We start from the raw sequence: 22,263 nt of genomic DNA, 5'->3' as shown, positions 1-22,263 counted from the left end.
TCAGTGGGCTCCTAACAAATAGGAACATAGTCCTTTGGAGCAGACACTTGCTAGATATGTGTCCTCAAGAGATAGCAGAAAACGTGCACGGGAGAATAAAAACCTTCTAACTGTAGTGAATGTGATTGTGCCTTCACAGGTCAATTAGGTCACATTTTGTCTCAAAAAAAAAAAAAAAAAAAAAAACCTATGGGAAGGAAACATATAATCAAGATTAAAAAAAAACAGTGAAAAAAAATTCCAGCTCATTATATAGTTAAGTATATTTTGAGAGAACTATGAATGCAGAGATTGGGAAAGCCTGATAAATTCCATCCTATGTGTATATTTATGTGTTGATACAGAGACATAGTTTGATGTTATTTTTTTAAAAAGATTTTATTTTTTTATTCATGAGAGACAGAGGCAGGCACACACAGGCAGAGGGAGAAGCAGGTTCCACGCTGGGAGCCCGATGCAGGACTCGATCCTGGGATTCCAGGATCACACCCTGAGCCCAAGGCAGATGCTAAACCACTGAGCCACCCAGGGATCCCCAGTTTGATGTTACTAATCCCAGCTTCCATTCACATTGAGTGCTCACTTTTGTCAAGTAATCTGGAATGCCTAACATCATAAGTGAAGCAAAACACTACAGTGATTATAAAGAAATAAGATTAAAAAAAGAAATAAGATAATTGGCATCTGGATGTTGCTAGGAATGAAAATCTTTGTAATATAGAATTGATTGATAGGAAAAGGCAGTGTTTGACTAGTGGAGTTTGGGGCACATGTATCCTTTCAGTTTCCCTAGGATAGTGTGGAGGATTAATTGAAAAGTGGTATCCTTTCACAGATTTTTAGGACTTTATATTATGCAGTCACCTGAGAAACAGCCTTACGTTGGATCTCTGTTCAGTGAATATTTGTGAAGTACCTCTTTTGTACCTGGTATTATTCTATCAGCTAAGGACAGCTAAGGGGTAAACAAAACAAAATGTCTTTGTCCTTCTGGAATGAGTGTTAAGTTAGTTGAATTACATGTAAGTGGTATCTTCTTACTCCATCTAACATACTCAGGGTATGGGCAGCACAGGTGGCTCAACGGTTTAGTGCCACCTTCAGCCCAGGGCGTGATCCTGGAGTCCCCAGGATTGAATCCCACATTGGGCTCCCTGCATGGAGCCTGCTTCTCCTCTGCTTATGTCTCTGCCTCTCTCTCTCTCTCTCTGTCTCTCATGAAAAAACAAAATCTTTAAAAAAAAAAACATACTCAAAGTATGTAAACTCTACATTAGATAAAATTGACATGGAATAACTGGATCATGGGGTTTGTATTTAGAATGATGTGGAGTTAAATCCTAAAAATATCTTCCCCCAAGGAGAGTAATTTGAATGGGAGACAAGGGAAACATTATTAATAATGTATAAATAACTGAATGATGAATGGATAAAGATGTGTATACACACACACAATGGCATATTAGCCATAAGGAAGAATGAAATCTTGCCATTTCAACTATGTGGATAGAATGAGAGAATATTATGCTAAGTGAAGAAGTCAGAGAAAGACAAATACCATATGAGTTCACTCATGTGGAATTTAGGAAACAAAACATGAACATGGGAGTGGGGGCAGAGAGGCAAACCAATTCTTAACTAGGGAGAACAAACTTGATGGTTACTGAAGGGGAGGTGAGTGGGGAGTGGGTTAAATAGGTGATGGGCATTAAGGAGTGCATGTTATGAGCACTGGGTGTCATGTAAGTGATGAATCACTAAATTCTACAGCTGAAACTGATACTATACTGTATGTTAACTAAATTAGTTAATTTAAATACATTGTTATTAAAAATGTAAATAAAAACTTGGGAAGAAAAAAAATGTATAAATAATCCAGGATACAAATACATTTAAAAAAATACCTGTGTCTTTTCTCCCCACATTGATTACACATTCCTTGATAGTTTTGCACTAATTTAGTACCCATTAGCCACGTTATTTAAATGTAAATTAATTAAAATTAAAAATGTATTTCATCAGTATCAAGTGTTCACATTTCAAGAGTTCAATAGTTACATGTACCTAGTGACTCCCATGTTAGTATGGATATAAAATATTTCATCTTCACAAAACGATCTATTGAATAGTGCTGCCTTATCGAGTCCTTTTCTATATCACCTATCCTTTGTGATATAGAAAAAAATTACATATTTATTTGGAAGATGAAGTTGATGGACTATAAAGTTCTATCATTGCAAAGAATGAGCAATTGTAAGGTAGTTCTAAAATAACTGTACAAAAAACGTTTTGTGTACATGTGCATTAGATTAAATGTCTGCCTATAAATGGGAGAGTAGAAGAGGAATGGGATCCCCAGGATAAGTAAAGTAAAAGGCATGAGAATCTTTGTCTAAGATGGAAGAAAGCTGGAATATGAAAGGAGGTAAGATTCCTCTTGGGTGTATTGGAGAAGAACCCTTGTATTGTTCACAGCCCTATCACCTCTGAAAGTTGCGATAATTTCAAAGTTCCCATTTCCTCTGTGACCTACTTAATTGCACATGTGATTTTCCTTTTCCATTCGTTCTTCCTTTTCTGATTGGGGCTCTTGTTCTCTATCCAGAGTCTTTCTCTTGATCCAATAAAGGTATCTTGCTTAAAAACCTTGAATCCTGGTTAAAGAAGAAGAAATGAATATTTGCTGTGCCGCAAATAGATATTTCTATTTCCACCGCAAACCCTGCATTATCAGTGAAATTCAACCCAACATGTATTTTTAAGCAACTAACTGGTTACCTCAACACTTGAGATTTTATTCTGTAATGCAGTCATTAGATAATTGAGAACAGGAAAATTTTCAAGATTGATTTGTTTTACTAGGATCACTTTGTCTGCCATATGAAAATGAGCTAGTACAGACCGAGGGTGCAAGCAGGAACAATTTTAGTATCAGGTGGGAGAGTGGGCCAGCATAGTAATGATGGAGGAGTGTGAAGATGGAGCTAACTTCGTGCTTTGACCTGTGATTACATGACTTTATCAGGTGCACTCCGAAAATTATAACGGCCAACAGGGTTGAACATCATAAATAAACAGGTTAACCGGACGTCTTTGCCACAGCCTGTGTTCTGGAGATCTCTGGTTCCTTAGGGTGAGAGACCTCTAAGCTCAGTACTGGGGTTGGGGGAGTGAGGAGAATATGAGCTGGAGCAGGGATAAAAGTGCGTTGTAGACCTGGAAACGGCTGGAAAGATGCAGACGCACACGACTGGTAAATCAGTTCTTTGTAGTCATTTTATTTTCTACACATGAATGTTCGCAAGATTACCAGTTGCCAATACCTAAAACACTGGAAACAACCCAGAGGCAATTATGCTCTGTGAATGTTGCAGGACAAAAGTGCACATACGACTAATTTCATGAATACACTACAGACTAATCTTTAGTGACATGGGGCTGCCTAGATGGATAAGAGGCAGAGCTGGGATGAGGCTCAACGTCTGTGGCTTCAGCGCGCTTTGCGATCGCCGAACACCCCACACCAGCTCACTTTTCCAAACCCTGCTCTCCCGAGACACCCTTGCGGAGCTCGGGGCACCACCAGCTCCGAACTTGTCCCGGCCGACGCACACCTGCCCCGGGCACAACCCTCCCCGGCCACAACGCGCCGCCTGCTTTCTAATCAAGGCTGCTTCAATTTTTTTCCCCGGCTCCTGAGACTTCGCACAGAGAATCGAGACTGCAGAGCCCAGAGGTTATTTTAATTTCCCACCGAGCTGAGACGTCACGGCCGTAGGAGCCGCGCTCCTTAGACGGGGAAGGGCTCCGGCCTTTGAAAAATTGGCGCCGTTCCCCGTCCTCTACAACGAGGAGCTCTGCCCCTTCAAAGATTACCGCCATGGCATATCTGCCTTGCGGGACCTTAAGCCTCTGGACATCTCCCCATCTCCCCGTAAAGAGCTGCGGGGCCAGGAAGCGCTGGTGTTCCGGCTACACTCTCACCGTCGCGTCACCGCGCAAACGCAGCCGCCGTGCCTTCAGGACGTCAGGTGTGCAAACATGGCGGCCTCCAGGGCGTCGAGGCGACGGCGGCGCGGACATATGACCTCATAAGGGAGAGCCGGAAACCCGTATTCGGTTCTCCATAGAAACGCGCCAGAAACGCGGCTGACCCTCGTCAGGTGTTCTCGGGAGATGAGTCTAAGTGAGGGGACTAGAGCGAAGGAAGTTTAGGGAAGTAAGTTGGGCCCTGAAGAGGTCGCTGCAGGCTCAGGAGAGATTCCAGTCCGCGTGTGGGTCTGTCGAAAAGCGTTGGGGGGAGATGGGCGGCCTCTCGGCCTCTGGGTAAGTTGTTGCTCCAGTGAGTCCGTGAAGGTAGCGCAGGGGCGGGTGTGTTTTTTGGAGGTGAGCACGGAGGAGTCGAGGTGTCTTTGGGGTCAATCATAGGGGGCTCTGGTGTTCAGTGATTGAAAGTCTGAACAACTCAACTACCGAGAGTCCTGAGGTCAGGGTTTAGGGTCTTCTTGTAGGTGATTGACAGCTAACGGGTGGTGTTTGTCAATAAAGGTGGTGTCTCGCGCGGGTACGGGAATAGTTTGGAGCTCGGGGACGGTGGAACCGTTAAGGGAGGTCGGTGTACGAGTGGAGCTGGTCTGGGTTTGGTATTGATCCAGTGGGAGTGATGGCCTGTCTTTTGTGCAGGGTTGTGTAACAACAGGCGTGGAGGCTCAGGAACCCTAACTGCTTCGTGCTCCTGGAACAGAGTTGTTGAATGTTAGCATTCCTCAAAAGCTTCAGGCCCAAATCCCTCCGCCATATGATTTTCTAATCTCTTTTGGCTCCTCACATCATTCCATCTCTTTGAACCTGCAGAAATGAAAGCTTTGGGGGAGTTGACTGATTCAGCAGATTGAAAATTTTTAAGATTTAAAATTAACCTTTTATTTAATATTCTGTTTAGCCTTCTGTAATTTTACGGTGTATTCTTTATTATTATTATTATTATTTAAAGATTTTATTTATTTATTCATTCATTCATTCATTCATTCATTCGAGACACATCGAGAGAGAGAGAGAGAGAGAGAGAGAGAGAAGAGGCAGAGATAGGCAAAGGGAGAAGCAGGCTCCGTCCAGGGATCACACCCTGGGCCAAAGGCAGGCGCTAAACCGCTGAGCCACCCAGGGATCCCTTTACTGTGTGTTCTTTTGGGTATTTCCTTTCAAGTTATATATATACACGTAAAGGCTGCTATTTTCCCAGTATTTGTGTTTTCTGGTGTTTTAAATTTTTTTTCATTGTTTTGAAGTTTTTTTTTTTTCTCTTCAATTTGTGTAGCTCATATTCCTTCCCTTTTTTCCCAGGATGCGCATTGTTTCTCATATTGAAATGTTGTGTAAATAGGGTGTGTAAAGACTTAAAGAGATAGGAGAGGCAGGACGCCCTGGCGGCTCAGCGGTTAAGCGGCTGCCTTCGGCTCTGGGCAGGATCCTGGTGTCCTGGAATCGAGTCTCCCATCGGGCTCCCAGCATGGAGCCTGCTTTTCCCTCTGCCTGTGTCTCTGTCTCTCCCTCTGTGTCTCTCATGAATAAATAAATAAACTCTTAAAAAAGAGAGAGAGGAGAGCAATATATTAAAGGAGAAATTCACTGTTCCTCACCGTCCTAATGGCTTCATTTCTAAAATTGATCTGAAAATTACCTGCCACTGTTCTGTTCTGATTCTCCTTTGCCACCTCCCTTTACTTGCTCCTACACATTCAGGGTCTTCTAAGGCATGATTTCTGGGGAACCAAAAAAAGAGACAGAAATTCTGGGATCATGTGTTAAGGTGTATAGCAAGAGAGAATGTAACACTGAAAGTTATTTTGCTCTTTGGCCCACAGGTCCTGACAGGAGACAAGAAATAAATGAAGAAAAAGGAGGTTCCAGGACCTAGGTAGTGCCATCTCTGGACTACTTTTGATTGGTGACTAGATTTTTAACTAGAAATTTAGAGCATATCTGGAAGAGACACAAACAGTATACATCAGTTGCTGGCTGTTTCTCAAAACAGAAGAAAATGATCAATGCCCAGGTGATTTTTGTCTTGTTTTATTCTCTCCTTTGTTCCCAGATGGATTTGTAGAGGCTTGTAAAAAATCTGTTCAGTATCTAGAGAAAATAAACTTTGAATCTAACTCCAACACCATGGCAAAGTAGAATCATGAGTATAGTGTTCATGGGTGCCTGGGTGGCTGAGTTGGTTAAGTATCTGGCTCTTGATCTCAGCTCAGGTCTTGGTCTGAGAGTTATGAGTTCAAGCCCATGCCCAGCATGGAGCCCACTTCCAAAAAAAAACAAAAAAACAAAAAAACCCATAGTGTTCATATGATTCCTAGTTAATGATTAATGTTGGAACAATACATAACAGAAGGATCCTCTGGCTTACATTAGCTGTCACACTGCATCTAATATGTGTGACAACCAACACAAGAGAATTATGTGATATGCAGTGACTGAGGAGAAAGCAGAAAGGTTCCTCTAGCACTGAGGAGTCAGGAAAAATTTTATATTATTAGAGATTCTGGGGTGGACAGTGTTTTGAGCAGTAGCCTTCTAATAAAGGCAGCAGCAGACTTCCTACTGCTGTTTATTACAGAGTTCTCAGAATCTCCTGTGGGAATAGACCAAGCAAATTCAGGAAACACAATTTTTGCAGGGGACCAATGCAAGGCTCCACGAACAGGTAGCTGAACTGTCATTAGACTACAGATTTGGCTTTAGAATATTGCAAGAAATTGTGTCTGGTAAGAGCTTGAGTTATCAGGTACCAGAGTGTTTGCTGTATAACTTCATGTTATCTCATAAGATGCATTATCCTTTCCCATTTTGAGATCTATTTTTTGCCTACTCTTCCTTTTTTTTTTTTTTAAAGATTTTATTTATTCATAGACACAGAGAGAGAGAGGCAGAGACACAGGCAGAGGGAGAAGCAGGCTCCACGCAGGGAGCCCAATGTGGGACTTGATCCCGGGTCTCCAGATCACACCCCAGGCTGCAGGCGGTGCCAAACTGCTGCGCCACCGGGGCTGCCCTTTACCTACTCTTCCTTTATTGCTTTTGTTTCCTGTAATTATACAAATGACTCATGAGTACCTTTTTTTAAAAAAAAAAGACTTATTTATTTATTTTAGAGAAAGAGAACATGAGTGAGGGGAGGGGTACAGGGAGAGAGAATCCCAAGCTGATTCCCCTCCGAGCATGGAGCCTGCTGCAGGGGCTCTATCCCACAACCCTGAGATCATGTCCAGAGTTGAAATCAAGAGTTGGATGCTCAACTGACTGAGCCACCCAGGAGTCCCTTATGAGTACCTTTTATTTATTTTTTTTCTCATGAGTACCTTTTTTCCCCCCCAGAATTATATAGAGGACCCTCATATGTTTTTTGTATATTTTTTTATTGGAGTTTGATTTGCCAACATGTAGCATAACACCCAGTGCTCATCCCGTCACGTGCCCCCTCAGTGCCCATCACCCATCACCTGATCCCCCCGCCCACCTCCCCTTCCACTACTCCTTGTTCATTTCCCAGAGTTAGGAGTCTCATGTTCTGTCACCTCCTCTGATATTTCCCATCATGATTACCTTTTAAAGGAAAAAAATCCTCATTGTGGAATACATGTGGGAAAAAAAGTAAATTCCCTCTTTGTGTCCCCTTTCCTTATTCCCTCGTCCCACTTTAGCAGATGTTTGGTGCGTTCTTGCTGTCACTGAACCTGTGTATGTCTGTATACATATGTCCATTTACAAATGTACTTCGTTTTTTTGTTTTGTTTGTTTTTAAAGATTTTATTTATTTATTCATGAGAGACACAGAGAGAGAGAGGCAGAGACACAGGCAGAGGGAGAAGCAAGCTCCATGCAGGAAACCTGATGTGGGACTCGATCCTGGGTCTCCAGGATCACGCTCTGGGCTGAAGGCGGCACTAAACCACTGAGCCACCTGGGCTGCTGAAATGTATTTGGATTTATGTACATCTGTATTTGTAAACAGACCTATTATGACATTTTGTGTATCAATGGAATCATATTCCAAAGAACATAATGTGTTGGCTTAAGATGGCATAATTCAAACATCTAAAGGAATAATGAGTGCAACTGATGGGTGACTATTAACTCTATAAAATTCCATTTGTTTATAGTCATACACAACAAAATTAGTTAAACTATGTAAGGCATTTAGTGAGTGCCTCCTAAGTGATATGTGGATCATCTATGTCTGAAATCTTTGCCAGTGTTAATAATAGGACATTATTAGATTGCATAATGTTCAACAATCCCAGTGGTCCAATGTTCTTTTGCCTTATTTTGAGATTGGAATCCTTTTTGTTTATTCATTGGCCAGTGGATTTTTTTCTCTCATGAAATGCCTTTTACATTAAAAAAAATTAAGATTTATTTTATTTATTCATGAGAGATACACAGAAAGAGGCAGAAACACAGGCAGAGGGAGAAGCAGGATCCCTACAGGGAGCCTGATGCAGGATCTGATCCCAGGACCCCGGGATAACGACCTGAGCAGAAGGCAGATGCTCAACCACTGAGCCATGCAGGCGTCCCCCGCCAAAATTTTTTTCTTACTGCTTAATAAGTTATTTATATCTACTATATAGTGATCCTTTATTTTGTTTACAAAAAACATTTCCCAGCTTGTCACTTTTCTTTTTTGCTTTGTCCATGGTATCTTTTTCAAAACAGATATTTTAAAATTTTTAAAAATTTTTACATTTTTCCTCTTACATTAAATTTTTTAAAATTTTTACATTTTTCCTCTTACAAAATTCATTACTTATTTTCTTCCATGGATTTTGGCTTGTGACATGAACATACTTCATATTTGCCTGTATTACCTCCATAGGTTCCTTTGTTTTACGGTTAGAACTTTAAACAGGAAAAAGGTATTTTCAAGTGTGAAATTAAGTAGGAACCTAAGTTTTAATTTTTCCGAATGGATCTCCATCCCACATGAAATAATCAGAATGTGTTAAGATCAACAGTGGTAAGAATTTGCAGCCTCAGGTGCCTGGGTAGCTCAGTCAATTAAGTGTCTGCCTTTGGCTCAGGTCATGATCCCAGATCAAGTCCCGCATCAGGTTCCATGCTCAGTGAGGAGTCTGCTTCTCCCTCTACCCTTTCTTTCTGCTTGTGATCTCTCTCACAAATAAATAAATGAAATCTTAAAAAAAAAAAAAAAGTTTGCAGCCTCTACCAAGTCTGTTCTCCTCTCAATGTAGTAATCTCTACATGATGCAGGGATAGATTATCCCATCAGTTTTCCCCTGATATGGCAGTTCCATTGACAAATAGGTCTCAGTTCATTTCCTGGTGGCATTTGGGTGTAGGCTGCATGACCATAGGATCAGGACACTGAAGATGTTCCACACTCCTAAACTGTTTTTTATTCATAGCACTTCTGACACCAGACGTTTATATTTTCCTCACACCTACTAATTCTGCAACTCTGTGAACACCAACTGTGTGTTCTACAATTCAGCTCAACTTTGACATTCCCTACCTGCAGCTAGCATCAGATCCCATAAGTGAGGGCTTGGTTCCATGAAACTGCCCTCACTTTAGGTGCCAGCCAAAAGTCCCAGGTTGTCACCTATATTTGTGGTGACTAGCTGTAAATTTGATGGTTCCCACAACTCCCTTTCGGGTTTGGTAACATGCTAGAACAATTCGCAGAGCTCAGGAAAGCACTTTACACACATTTACTGTTTTTTTAAATAAAGGCTACAACTCAGGAATACCCAAATGGAGAGATGTACATGACAAGAAATGGGGAGAGGGGTGATGACGTCCTCCTTCAGAGAATCACCCTGCCAGCACCTCAGTGTGTTCACCAAACTGGAAATTCTCCAAACCTATTTTTTTTAAGATTTTATTTATTTATTCACAAGAGATACAGAGAGAGAGGCAGAGACATAGGCAGAGGGAGAAACTGGCATCCCTCCAAACCTATTGTTTAGGGGGTTTTATGATAGTTTTATTATACAGGCACAATTGAATAAATCACCAGCCATTGGTGATTTAATTCAACCTGCAGTCCCTCTTCCTTCCCTGGATGTTGGGGAATCTTTCAGGTCTCCCATCCTGAAGCTATATAAAGGCCCCCAGCCTCTAGTTGTCATATGAGGATACAGAAGACACTCATCACTCCAGAGATTGCAACAGTTTTAGGAACTGTGTAGCAGGAACCAGGGACAAAGACCAAATATATATTTATCACAACATTTTCTGGCTTCTACCATTTTTATTTCACTAAATTTTGTCTTTCTTAAGGTGGTAATGAGTCTCCTCTTTCTGGTTGTTTTCATAATCTGTTCTATAGTTTCAGTGATGAGTCTAGAAACAGACTTCCTGTTTGGTTTTGCTTGTGTTACTAAGTCTGTTGTAGGATGTTTAGTCAGTTCTAAAGTTTTCTCCATTCTGAGCTCTTCACATTGCTTCTCTGATTGCCTATAATAACTTCCAAAAACTACATATGGACCTTATTCTATTCTCATACTTTATTTTTTTTAAGATTTTATTTATTTGTTCATGAGAGGCACAGGAAGAGGCAGAGACGTAGGCAGAGGGAGAAGCAGGCTCCCCTAAGGGAGCCTGATGCAGGACTCAATCCCAGGACCCAAGATCACAACCCAAGCCAAACGCAGATACTCAGTCACTGAGCCAGCCAGGTGCTTCTATTCTCATTCTTTATTAACTCTCCTTTATATTTTCTATCTCTTGTGTGTCTGGTTCATTTTTTGGTTATTTTTTAAAATTCATATTCCAGTTCACTAATTATCTCTTAAGTATATCTAATATGATGTTAACCTTTAGTGTAAGAATAAGAAACATACATTGGTTTCTGCCTCTAGTTTCTAACACAGGCTTCTAAAATCCTTGTAATTCTGTAAGTGAAAAGAGTACTAGAGGCATCTTTTGTTCGAATATTTGGTCTTTGACCTCATCTGTAACAAAATTCCTAAATCCCTTGGAATTTCCTGGGTGATAGGACCATCTCTTGTTTTAATGGCATGACTCTGGGTGGGCTCCAAGGGGGCTGGTCACTAGAAAGACCCATGATCAGAAGTGTGGGGTTTTCAGCTGTATCCCCATTATCCAGAGAGGGGCTGGAAATGGGGTTCATGACCAACCATGCCTATGTGATGGAGCCTCCTAAAATCCCAAAGGTGTGTGGTTTGGAGAGCTTCTGGCTTGGTGAACGTGGGTGCTAGGAGGATGACACGCCCCTTGTGCCTCGCCCTATGTGTCCCTTTGATCTGGATGAGATCTGTGTCCTTTATCATATCCTTTTTATAATAAACTAGTATGCAGTAAGTAAAGTGAGGTCTCTGAGCCACCCAAGCAAATTAATCAAACCCAAGGAGGGTGTCATTGGAACCTCCAGTCTGTAGCCACTTAGTCAGAAGCACGGGTGACAACATGGACTTGGATTGGTGTCTGAAGTGAGGGCAGAGGAAGTCTGTGGGACTGAACCCTTAACCTGTGAAAAGTGACACTACAGAATTGAGCTGAATTGTATGTCATCCAGCTAGTGTCAGAGAATTGCTTTTGAAAATCCAAAAACATCACCTATACATCAGAATCTGTCTCAGCATTGTAGTTACTATTAATATAACAATTTCCTTTATATTCCTTATGAATCCGTGAAAGAGAAACACTCATATTAAATAGGACTCTGTTATTACAGGGATCACTGACACTGGAGGATGTGGCTGTGGACTTCACCTGGGAGGAGTGGCAGCTCCTGGCCCCCGCCGAGAAGAACCTGTACCGGGACGTGATGTTGGAGAACTATAGGAATCTGGTGTCAGTGGGTGAGGATAGCTTCCCTGTGTCACTCCAAGGATGCCCAGTCAATAGCTTTTCCTTTCTCAGCTGCTTACACTTCAGAGTTACTGCATTTCTCTGTATGTGCTTGACAATTTCTCAGTGCCTCCTCTGGCACAGAATAAAAGGGTCTAATGTACGAGGAGCTGCTCTTACTACCAACATAAATAGTGCCAAACATGTGGGGTTTTTCTACACCAACAACCAGTTCTCCAACTCTTCAGGTATCAGTGAGGTATCCTGCAATTCATTTTAGTTCTGACACTACCTAGAATTAGCATCAGACTCCAAAGGTTTAAGGGCTCAGTACCACAGGACTGCTCTCTCTTCAGATGCCAGTTGCAAGTATTGGGTAGCCAATACCCAGGGTAACCACACTTCACTCTAGCTATAAATTGGGCATTCTGGTAACCCCCTTGAGGTATGGTATTTGGCTGGAACAGCTCACAGAGCTGAGGAAAGCACTTTACTTAAGATTACCATTTTATTATGAAGAATAAAACTCAGGTACAGCAGAAAGGAAGAGATGTATAAGGCAAGGTATGAAGGGAGGGGTGTAGACCTTCCATGACCCTCTAGGTATGCCACCCTCCTAGCACTTCAGGTGTGTTCACCAACCTGGAAACTCCCATCCTGGTGGTTTAGGACGTTTTATGGAGGTTTCTTTATATAGGCATGATTGCTTAAATCATGATTAACTCAATCTCCAGTGGCAGGGGGAGAGGGTTGGAGCTGAAGGTTTCAGCCTTCTGTCCTGCTGAGTTCTTTCTGGCAACGAGCCCCCATGCTAAAGCTCTATACGGGCCTCTGCCACCGGTCATTAGTTTACAGAAAGACATTCATTCACTCTGGAGAGTCCAAGGGTATTAGAAGTTCTGTGTCAGGAACTGGAACTTAGACCAAATATTATAATAGAAGATATGCATATCATGGCTGTCACTTAGGAAATTACAAGGGCCTTAGGAGCTCTGTGCAGGAACCAGGTATAAAGACCAAATATATATCATTATGTTACAGTATCATATATGCCCTTTCCTGAGAGAGAAGCTTCTGCTTTGTAGATGTGAAAACTGTCTTAGTCCCTCAAATGTAGCATTCTCCCATCTTGACAGACCCTACCTAGCCCAGTTTAATGAGTCTAAGTGTTCTGTCTTTTCCAATGAGTAGGATATCAAGCCAGAAAACCAGATGTACTCTCCAAGCTGGAACAGGGAGAAGAACCGTGGGCAAAACAGAAGGAAGTCCTCCATGGAACCCGGCCAGGTGAGTGAGAACTGGCAAGCCAGGTAACTGTGGAAGTCACCCTTGGTCAGTGAGAGTTGAATTCTTGGGTCATATGGAGTCCAGGAAGGGTCCAGACATGGTATTTCCAGACTCATGGTCAGCATTACCTCCTCCCAGCCATGGTGTGTGACAATATGCAAAGAGTATTGCCAACCAGGGGAACTCACTTGAGCCTTTGGTGTCCGGTGTTTTTATTGGGGCTTCATCACACATTGCTTTCATGGCTGAACTTTAATTTCTAGCCCCGCCAGAAATCAGGCTAATCCTATAGTTTCCAGTTTCTCTGAATGTCTGGATGTTGGAATGGACATGGCATGGCCCAAAGTCTCCATCATAAATCATGTTGTTAGAATATCCAGTGGCCAGCGCCCCCAGGCAAACAAAGGCACTTCTATCAGGTAGGACATTCTGAGGGCCTAGAGATCACTTCCCTGGAGCCAGTGGCAAGGGCCAGGCCGCTCTCTGGATTAAATTTTAATGGAAGGTAACTATGAAAATGAACAATAAAGGAATTAATGTAGAAATAAAGAGGAAATAGAGTTTATGTTTGTACCATATCAGAATCGAATGACAGCACGATATATACAGAGTACATCTACATTTTGAATTAGGAAGATGCCACCATTAATTAGGAATGAAAGCATGAAATAGGAAATATGCAAGGCATGGTGTTGACTATTCAGAGTGGCTTGAAGCTGGCTGGTTGAAAGCAGCATTAGAAAGTGTCTAAAGGGGATCCCTGGGTGGTGCAGCGGTTTGGCGCCTGCCTTTGGCCCAGGGCGCGATCCTGGAGACCCGGGATCGAATCCCATGTCGGGCTCCTGGTGCATGGAGCCTGCTTCTCCCTCTGCCTGTGTCTCTGCCTTTCTCTCTCTCTCTCTCTCTCTCTGTGTGACTATCATAAATAAACAACAAAAAAAAAAAGTGTCTACAGGAGAAGCAGTGTAGTAGACACATGGATAAATAGGAGTATTCATGATAATGTACACTTTTATTGCCAGGATGACTCGATCTGATGTGTGAGTAGTTGAGGTAGCATGGTGGAGGGTTGTGCTTGGTTTTGTATTTTTTTGTAGCTTTAGGTTGCATGACCTTTCACCTGGACAGTGGTATTGTAGCAATAGTAAGGAATAGCTAGATGTTCTAAGAAAAATTGAAGGTAAAGCTGACACACCTTGGTCTTCGAGGAGGAAGTTCATCCTCTAGTATAACCAAGACACAAATGTAGAACTACTGAACTAGATGCTGCTGGTGGCAAGTGAGGAAACAGCATATCAGAGACACTAAAATGGTAAAAGCTTGGGGATGATTTCTCTACTGAATGCAGATTGTGATCAACATGACAGTTTCCATGTGCAGGAGCATATTAGCTTCTGAAGATGGCTACATGGTACGCTGGCCAGCTGCAAAATTTCCTACCAATCATGGTTAGCTTAGTCAGTATGAATGGAACATATGAGAACATGACACAGCTGGACTAAGGTTGGGATATTGTCCACTAAATCTGATTGATGTTTGTGGAAAGTTAGTTTGATGGTCTACAGAAAGGCAAATTTAGGAACAGGATTACTCCCCAAGAGTCTGTCTCAGCTCACTTTAATTCTGAAGACCTTACTATCTTACTTGCTAGGTAACAAATGCACCTTTATTTATTTATTCTGTGCACCTCAATTTGCAAATTTCCCCAATCTCTCTAGTCAGAATTTGGGTTCTCTAAGAATCCCCAGACTAAATGTTGGAATGTCTAAAACCTTCTTCTGTACCTTAATCATCTTTCATTCTCTGTGTCCTCCCAACATTTCTCCAGTCTTCTTTTCTTGATAACAGGTATATATTATTTCCACACTGCTATCTCCATCTATACCTCCAACCAGACCTTGTAGTCTGTACTACATTATCTTATAATAATCCTCTCAAAGTTTATATTCTGCAACACAGACTTTTCCCTGTACATCCCGGATTTCAGTAATATTCCTCATCTCCATTCGACATGCCTCTACCTACCCAGTGGCTCAAGCCATGCAGGTAGCAGGGAAATCCTTGATTCCTCATTCTTTATTAACCACTCTCCATTGAACTCATCATTTAACTGTCTTTTCTTGATGCAAATATATCCTAATTCCCTCCACTTTCAGTCTCCATTGCTCCTTCAATCAGATTTCACAATATCCAACCCCCTTCTTTTTTCTTTTTTTCTTCATTTGATTTTCCTTAACTGTTTATATATTCCAAACACCAGCATACTGCCTTGTACACAGGAGCTATTCAGTAAACAGTTTGGAGTAAACAAATGCAACCCTTATAGTTCTGGGTAGTAGTCTCTTTTACCTTTATGATCTGGTGTCTTTCTAAGTACTATGGAATAGTGTTCCTGCAACCCTGTCATTTGCTGCCAAAAATGACTTGTGCATGTTTTACTATCTCTGCATATTTTGTGAGTTCCTAGTTAGCAGCAAATCTATATACATTGTCAACTGTGTAATTTTATTTATACTTACTGCTTTTGCCTTTTGGTTTATTTATATTATGTTTTTTACCAACATATAAGAGATAAGGAACTTTTATTTTATTTTTTAAAAAGATTTTATTTATTCATGAGAGACACAGAGAGAGAGGCAGAGACATAGGCAGAGGGAGAAGCATAGGGAGCCTGATGCAGGACTTGATTCCAGGACCCCAGGATCATGACCTGGGCTGAAGGCAGATGCTCAGCCACTGAGCCACGTAGGTTCCCCATAAGGAACATTTATATATGGCATTTCATTTATACTATTATCATAGAGTTGTCACTGAAATATCATTTTTAGGAAACACCAAAGAGTTTTTTAAAGTTTTATGCAAAACAAGATTATGAAAGGATTCATTGTTCTCTTCTTTTCTAGAAACTAGCAAAGTTGATAATCACCTGCAGCATCATTGGGAAAATCCAAGAATGCCAAAATTAGGTATGGAACCATACCACAAACACAATGCATTTGGAAATACTGTTCCTCAAAGCAAAAGTCATTTTCCTTTCAGGCAAAATCATATGTTTGAGTTCTGTATAAAAACTTTGAAATCAAATTTAAGTTTAGTCAATCAAAGCAGAAGCTATGACATTAAAAACTCTACTAAATTCAGTGGAGATGAGAAATTATTTCTTCATGATAAGCATGAAGATTTTCATTCTGCTGTTAAATTCCCTGTAAGTGCAAAACCAATTAGCAATAAGTCCCGAGTCATTAAGCATCAGAGAACTCATGAAATAGAGAAACCTCATGTATGTAGTGAATGTGGAAAAGCCTTCATTAAGAAGTCTCAACTCACAGATCATCACAGAGTTCATACTGGAGAGAAACCTTATGGATGCAATATTTGTGCGAAGGTATTCTCCAGAAAGTCCAGGCTCAATGAACATCAGAGAATTCATAAAAGAGAGAAATCCTTTATATGCAATGATTGTGGAAAAGTCTTCACCATGAAGAGCCGTCTAATTGAACACCAGCGAACTCACACTGGAGAGAAACCCTATGTATGCAGCGAATGTGGAAAAGGTTTCCCAGGGAAGCGTAATCTCATTGTACATCAGCGAAATCATACTGGAGAGAAATGCTATGTATGCAGTGAATGTGGAAAAGGCTTCACTGGAAAAAGCATGCTCATCATACACCAGCGAACTCATACAGGAGAGAAGCCCTACATCTGCAGTGAATGTGGGAAAGGCTTCACTACGAAGCACTATGTCATCATACATCAACGAAATCACACAGGAGAGAAACCCTATATATGCAATGAATGTGGGAAAGGTTTCACAATGAAGAGTCGACTGATTGAACACCAGCGAACTCATACAGGAGAGAAACCCTATGTATGTGATGAATGTGGAAAAGGATTTCCCAGGAAGAGTAATCTCATTGTACATCAGAGAAATCATACAGTAGAGAAATCCTACATATGCAGTGAATGTGGAAAAGGTTTCACCGTGAAGAGCATGCTCATCATACACCAACGAACTCATACTGGAGAGAAACCCTACATCTGCAGTGAATGTGGGAAAGGCTTTCCCTTGAAGAGTCGCCTGGTCGTACATCAGCGAACACATACTGGAGAGAAACCCTATAAATGCAGTGAATGTGGGAAAGGTTTCATTGTGAATAGTGGACTGATGTTACATCAGCGAACTCATACAGGAGAGAAACCCTATATATGCAATAAATGTGGAAAAGGTTTTGCCTTTAAGAGCAACCTTGTGGTACATCAGCGAACTCATACTGGAGAGAAGCCCTTTACGTGCAGTGACTGTGGAAAAGGCTTCACCATGAAACGCTATTTAATCGTACATCAACAAATCCATACAGGAGAGAAATCCTACATATGCAATGAATGTGGTAAAGGCTTTGCTATGGAAACTGAGCTCATTTTACATCAGCAAATTCATACTGGAGAGAAACCGTATGCATGTAATGAATGTGGTAAAGGCTTCACTGTGAAAAGCCGACTAATCATTCATCAGCGAACTCATACAGGAGAGAAACCTTTTATATGCAGTGACTGTGGAAAAGGCTTCTCCTCAAAGAGAAATCTTATTGTACATCAGAGGACTCATAATGGAAACAAACCCTAATGACACAATGAATATGGTCACACCCTCAGGAGGAAAATATGCCTTGTCCAACATAAGAAATTTCACACAGGATTGACTTCCTTTATTTGTACTTACTGTGGAAAATCCTGTTCATTACCCACCAGGGAATGTATGCAGGAGAAAAACTGTATGTATGCAGATTATGTGAGAAAGCCTTTAATACCAAGTCAGCACCCATTGTACATCAAAGAATTCATAGAATAGAAAGACTCTATGGATTCAATAATGGGGGTCCACCTTTCTCTCATTTGTCAAGCCTTGTTTATACACACAATAAATGTATAAGTCAAGGTACATAATTCTTTGCAGAGAATCTGAACTCATGACATACAAGTGAACTCCTGCAGGGTACACACCATGATAGTTCAGTAAACTCATAAGACATCAGTGTGCTCCAAGGATACCTGAATATAGTCAGTATAGATTAACTAGCCTGTTGCTAGGTTTTCACCCTTGGAAAATTATGGAATTTGCATAGGAGTGACGTTTAATGAATGCAGAGAATGTGCTAGTGCCTTCAATGATCAATTACCTCACATTGTATGTCAAAATAGGAAAAAAATACCCTTATATGTTCAATGCAGAAAAGTCCTGAGGAAACATTTCAAGGTAATTACATATCTGAAAAGTATATATTAAGATGAATTCTTATGGATGGAGAGAGTAGAAAAGCCTCCTATGGGAATAAAGACCCTGTCTCATCAGTGATCAAAATAGATCACCAGTGAGCTTACACACAGTAGCAATGTGATGATTGTGGGAGAGCCTTTGCCTAGAAGCAAAACTTCAATAATTGTGTGATACTCATGTTGAAGGAAAATGGCAGTAAATATGGCAGGATTTTAGCAATACATTCTGCCTCATCATTTCTCATGAATTCATACAGAAAAAAAAAACCTCATGAACACACTAAATGGGGAGAAAATAACAAAATATCAGAAATTTTGAAGGAAAGAAACCTCAAGAAAATGATGCATACCTGAGTATTTCATCACAAGTCTAAACTATACCTGATGTCCATTCTTGGGGCTGGATACCTTGAGCCATATTCTCAGTGATGCCATAATTTTAAAGTAGGCTGTTCTCAACACTGATTAAAGTTTCATGCAGGGGTGTTCTGTGTCCAACTTGTGTCATATTATTGGCACTTGCATTACTTAGGTCCTAAAGTCATCTCTTTCAGCCAAAAAGAAAAAGGAATATATTTATAAAATGTAATTTAACATATTTGGGTGTATTTATTCAATTTATAAGTAGTGTTAAGTAGTTTACAAAAATAACGTGATTTTTCTAAATTTTTTGAAATAATTTTAGACTCACAAAATATATGAAGTATACAAACTTCCTGAGTACTTGTACTTGGCTTCTTCATTGACATTATCTTACATAACCTTAATACACAATCAAAACGAATGAAATGACATTGGTACGATGCTGTTAAGTAAACTATAGACCTTATTTGGTTTTCACTAGTTTATGCATGCATTTATGTGAGGTTTTGTTTTGTTTTTTAGTGTAGAGTAGTAAGAAACTTTACCACATATGTAGATTCCTGTAAATCCCACCACAGTCAGGATGCAGAATTGTGCCAACACAAAAACATCCATGTGCTGCCCCTTTATAATCACATTCTCCCCCACAACCCTGACCCATAGCAACCACTGACCAGTACTCCATCACTCTGATTTAGTCATTTCAAGGATTCTGTTAAAATGGAATAATACAGTGTAACCTTTGGGATAGGCTTTATTTCATGCAGCAAATTGCCCTTAAGAGTCATTCAATTTGTTGGGCATATAAATAGTTTTAGTTTTTGTTACTGAGTAGTATTCTTTTGTTATGAATGTACCATAATTTCTCTGTTCAGTGTTGATGGACTTTGGGTTGTTTCTAGTGTTTCGCTGTTATGAATAAAGATGCTATGAATCCAGTTTTGAGTGAACATAAAAGTTTTCGTAAATACCCATGTTAGGTTTGTGTTTTTAACTTTATAAGAAATTGCCAAACTTTTCCAGAATAGCCATACTAATTTACATTCCCGCCAACAGTGTATGGATGCTCCAGTGGCTCTAGCACTTGGCACAGTCAGTATTTGATCCTAGGTGTCCTATCAGGTGTGTGCAGCATATAATGGTGGTATTAACTTATTTTTCCCTAACAGCAAGTGATGCTTAGCACCCTTTAAAATCTTTTAAAATAGTTTTATTTATTTATTCATGAGAGACACAGAGAGAGAGAGGCAGAGACATAGGCAGAGGGAGAAGCAGGCTCCATGCAGGGAGCCCGATATGAGACTCAGTCTCGGGACTCTGAGATAACACCCTGAGCTGAAGGCAGACACTCAACCGCTGAGCCACCCAGGCATCCCATTAAATATAATTTTAAAAACTCAAGAATAAAAAAAAAAAAAACAACTCAAGAATAGCCTGTTATGTTTGAGGATATACTTACTTTTTAAAAAAGATTTTATTTATTCATGAGAGACAGAGACACATAGACAGGGAGAAGCTGGCTCCATGCAGGGAGCCCAATGTGGGACTTCATCCTGGAACACCAGGATCACATCCTGGGCCAAAGGCAGATGCTCAACTGCTGAGCCACCCATGCATCCCTATATTAACCTTTTTCATTTCCTCTTCTTCATTTGCCATGTTTCATGTTTCCTTCTGTCATTTCCTTTTTGTTAGAATTTCCTTTATCAATTCTTCTTGAGCAGGTCTGATAACATATCTTAGTTTTCCTAGCAAAAGGCCTGTTGTTCTTTTTTTTTTTTCTTGTTCTGTCTTTATCCAGTTATTTCCCTTGATATAAGAATATGTGGGAGGCTGGGTGGCTCAATCACTTAAGCCTCTGACTCTTGGTTTCAGCTCAGGTCGGGGGACTGAGCCTCATATATGCTCTGTACTCAGTTCAGAGTCTGCTCCAGATTCTCTCTCCCTCCCCTTCTACCAACCCCCCCCCCCTCACGTTTGTGTGCATACATAACTCTCTCAAAGAAAATCTTTAAGATGGGGGGATATACAATCCAATTTACAAATCCTACTTGTGGCCCAAAAAAAATTGCCATGCAGTTTTATGGCAGAATTCAATTCCCAACTTCACGCTGAGTAACTCATTCCTTTAAAAATATTTTTTTGAGCGTCTGCACTGTGCTAGGCACCATTGTAATCACTGGGGACACATCAAAGAATGAAACAGGCCAAGTCAGGCTTTTATAGAGCCTTTATAGAGCATATGGTTTAGTGAAGATGACTGAGTAAAATAAGTATATATAGAATGTTAGTTAAGTGCTATGAAGAAATAAGAAGCCTAGTACATGGGTTGTAGTAGAGGAGCTATTTTAGTACAAGTTTTCAAGGAAGGCTTTTCTGAGCACATGTAATTTGACCTAAGACCTAAATGTACTGAGGGTTACCAGCAAGCATAATACTTGTAAGCCAGGAACACTCCAGATCTGTTTCTAAGTGTTTTCTCTGGGCTTCCTGCCTCAGGATTCTCTGAGAAGTTTGTAAAAGATGCAAATTCTTGAGTCGCACCCCAGACCTCCTAAACCAGAACCTCTAATATTGGGGCCCAAGAGCCTGCATTTATAAAATGATCTTTGTGATCTATATTTAAACTTTAACATCTCTGCCCTAAATCCTGGATTAGTGCACCTTTCACCACCCCCACATTGTAACAGGATGGATTCTCAGTAGACCCTCTCTACAGTAAAGAATCAGAAATGAGTGCTCTACCAACCAGGCCCCAGGTCCCCTCCACTTCTTCAGTGAACTTATACATCCTGCCATGGCAAGGTCAGATCAGCTTATTCCTGAAACCAGACAGGCAAGGTTCCAGAATGGGCTGCCCAGCCTCCCCTAAGCTCTCTGGACCAGATGCTGAATTCACTTTTCAAAGCTTGACATCCCAGGTGAATGAGGTTTAATCCCTGAAGGGAATATAAATATAATACTCTTACTATTGGGGATCCCTGGGTGGCTCAGCAGTTTAACATGTGCCTTCAGCCCAGGGCATGGTCCTGGAGTCCTGGGATCGAGTCCCACATCGGGCTCCCTGTGTGGAGCCTGCTTCTCCTTTGCCTGTGTCTCTGCCTCTCTTTCTCTCTGTGTCTCTCATGAATAAATAAAATCTTTAAAAAATACTATTAAGAAATTATGTGAGGGGCAGCCCCGGTGGCGCAGCAGTTTGGCGCCGCCTGCGGCCTGGGGTGTGATCCTGGAGACCCGGGATCGAGTCCCACGTCGGGTTCCCTGCATGGAGCCTGCTTCTCCTTCTGCCTGTGTCTCTGCCTCTCTCTCTCTGTGTGTCTATGAATGGATAAATAAAATCTTAAAAAAAAAAATTATGTGAGCAATAAATTCTTAATGTATAGAAATTAGAAAACACAGGGGTGCCTGGCTGGCTCAGTTGGTAAAGTGTGGTAAAGTGTGACTCTTGATTTCAGGGTCCTGAGTTCAAGCCCCATGTTGGGCAGAGAGCCTCCTTAAAAC

General features: G+C 41.0%; 1 protein-coding gene across 2 annotated transcripts; it reads left to right on the top strand.

Annotated features, from left to right (window-relative positions):
• The first annotated feature begins 4,065 nt into the window (after positions 1 to 4,065).
• Positions 4,066 to 19,700, top strand: LOC112643377 (zinc finger protein 432-like). Of its 2 annotated transcripts, none has more exons than XM_035705573.2 (5): positions 4,066 to 4,219; positions 5,865 to 6,055; positions 11,723 to 11,849; positions 13,030 to 13,125; positions 16,029 to 19,700. In XM_035705573.2, exons 2-5 carry the CDS (start codon positions 6,041 to 6,043, stop codon positions 17,747 to 17,749), a joined length of 1,959 nt encoding a protein of 652 aa, XP_035561466.1. In that variant the 5' UTR covers positions 4,066 to 4,219; positions 5,865 to 6,040; the 3' UTR covers positions 17,750 to 19,700. The 2 variants fall into 2 exon arrangements, with proteins under 2 accessions (XP_035561466.1, XP_035561462.1); XM_035705569.2 differs by having other exon boundaries at positions 4,091 to 4,326.
• The last annotated feature ends 2,563 nt before the right edge of the window (positions 19,701 to 22,263 follow it).

Source organism: Canis lupus, chromosome 1 (assembly GCF_003254725.2).
Source record: "Canis lupus dingo isolate Sandy chromosome 1, ASM325472v2, whole genome shotgun sequence".
Lineage (NCBI taxonomy): Eukaryota > Metazoa > Chordata > Mammalia > Carnivora > Canidae > Canis > Canis lupus.
Note: the sequence above shows the minus strand (reverse complement) of the source record. Positions and strands in the feature narration are given on the sequence as shown.

Coding starts and splice junctions, on each gene's coding strand:
- LOC112643377 (XM_035705573.2), top strand. Junction 11,850..13,029: donor TAGGAATCTGGTGTCAGTGG/GTGAGGATAGCT, acceptor TCCAATGAGTAG/GATATCAAGCCAGAAAACCA. Junction 13,126..16,028: donor CCTCCATGGAACCCGGCCAG/GTGAGTGAGAAC, acceptor CTTCTTTTCTAG/AAACTAGCAAAGTTGATAAT.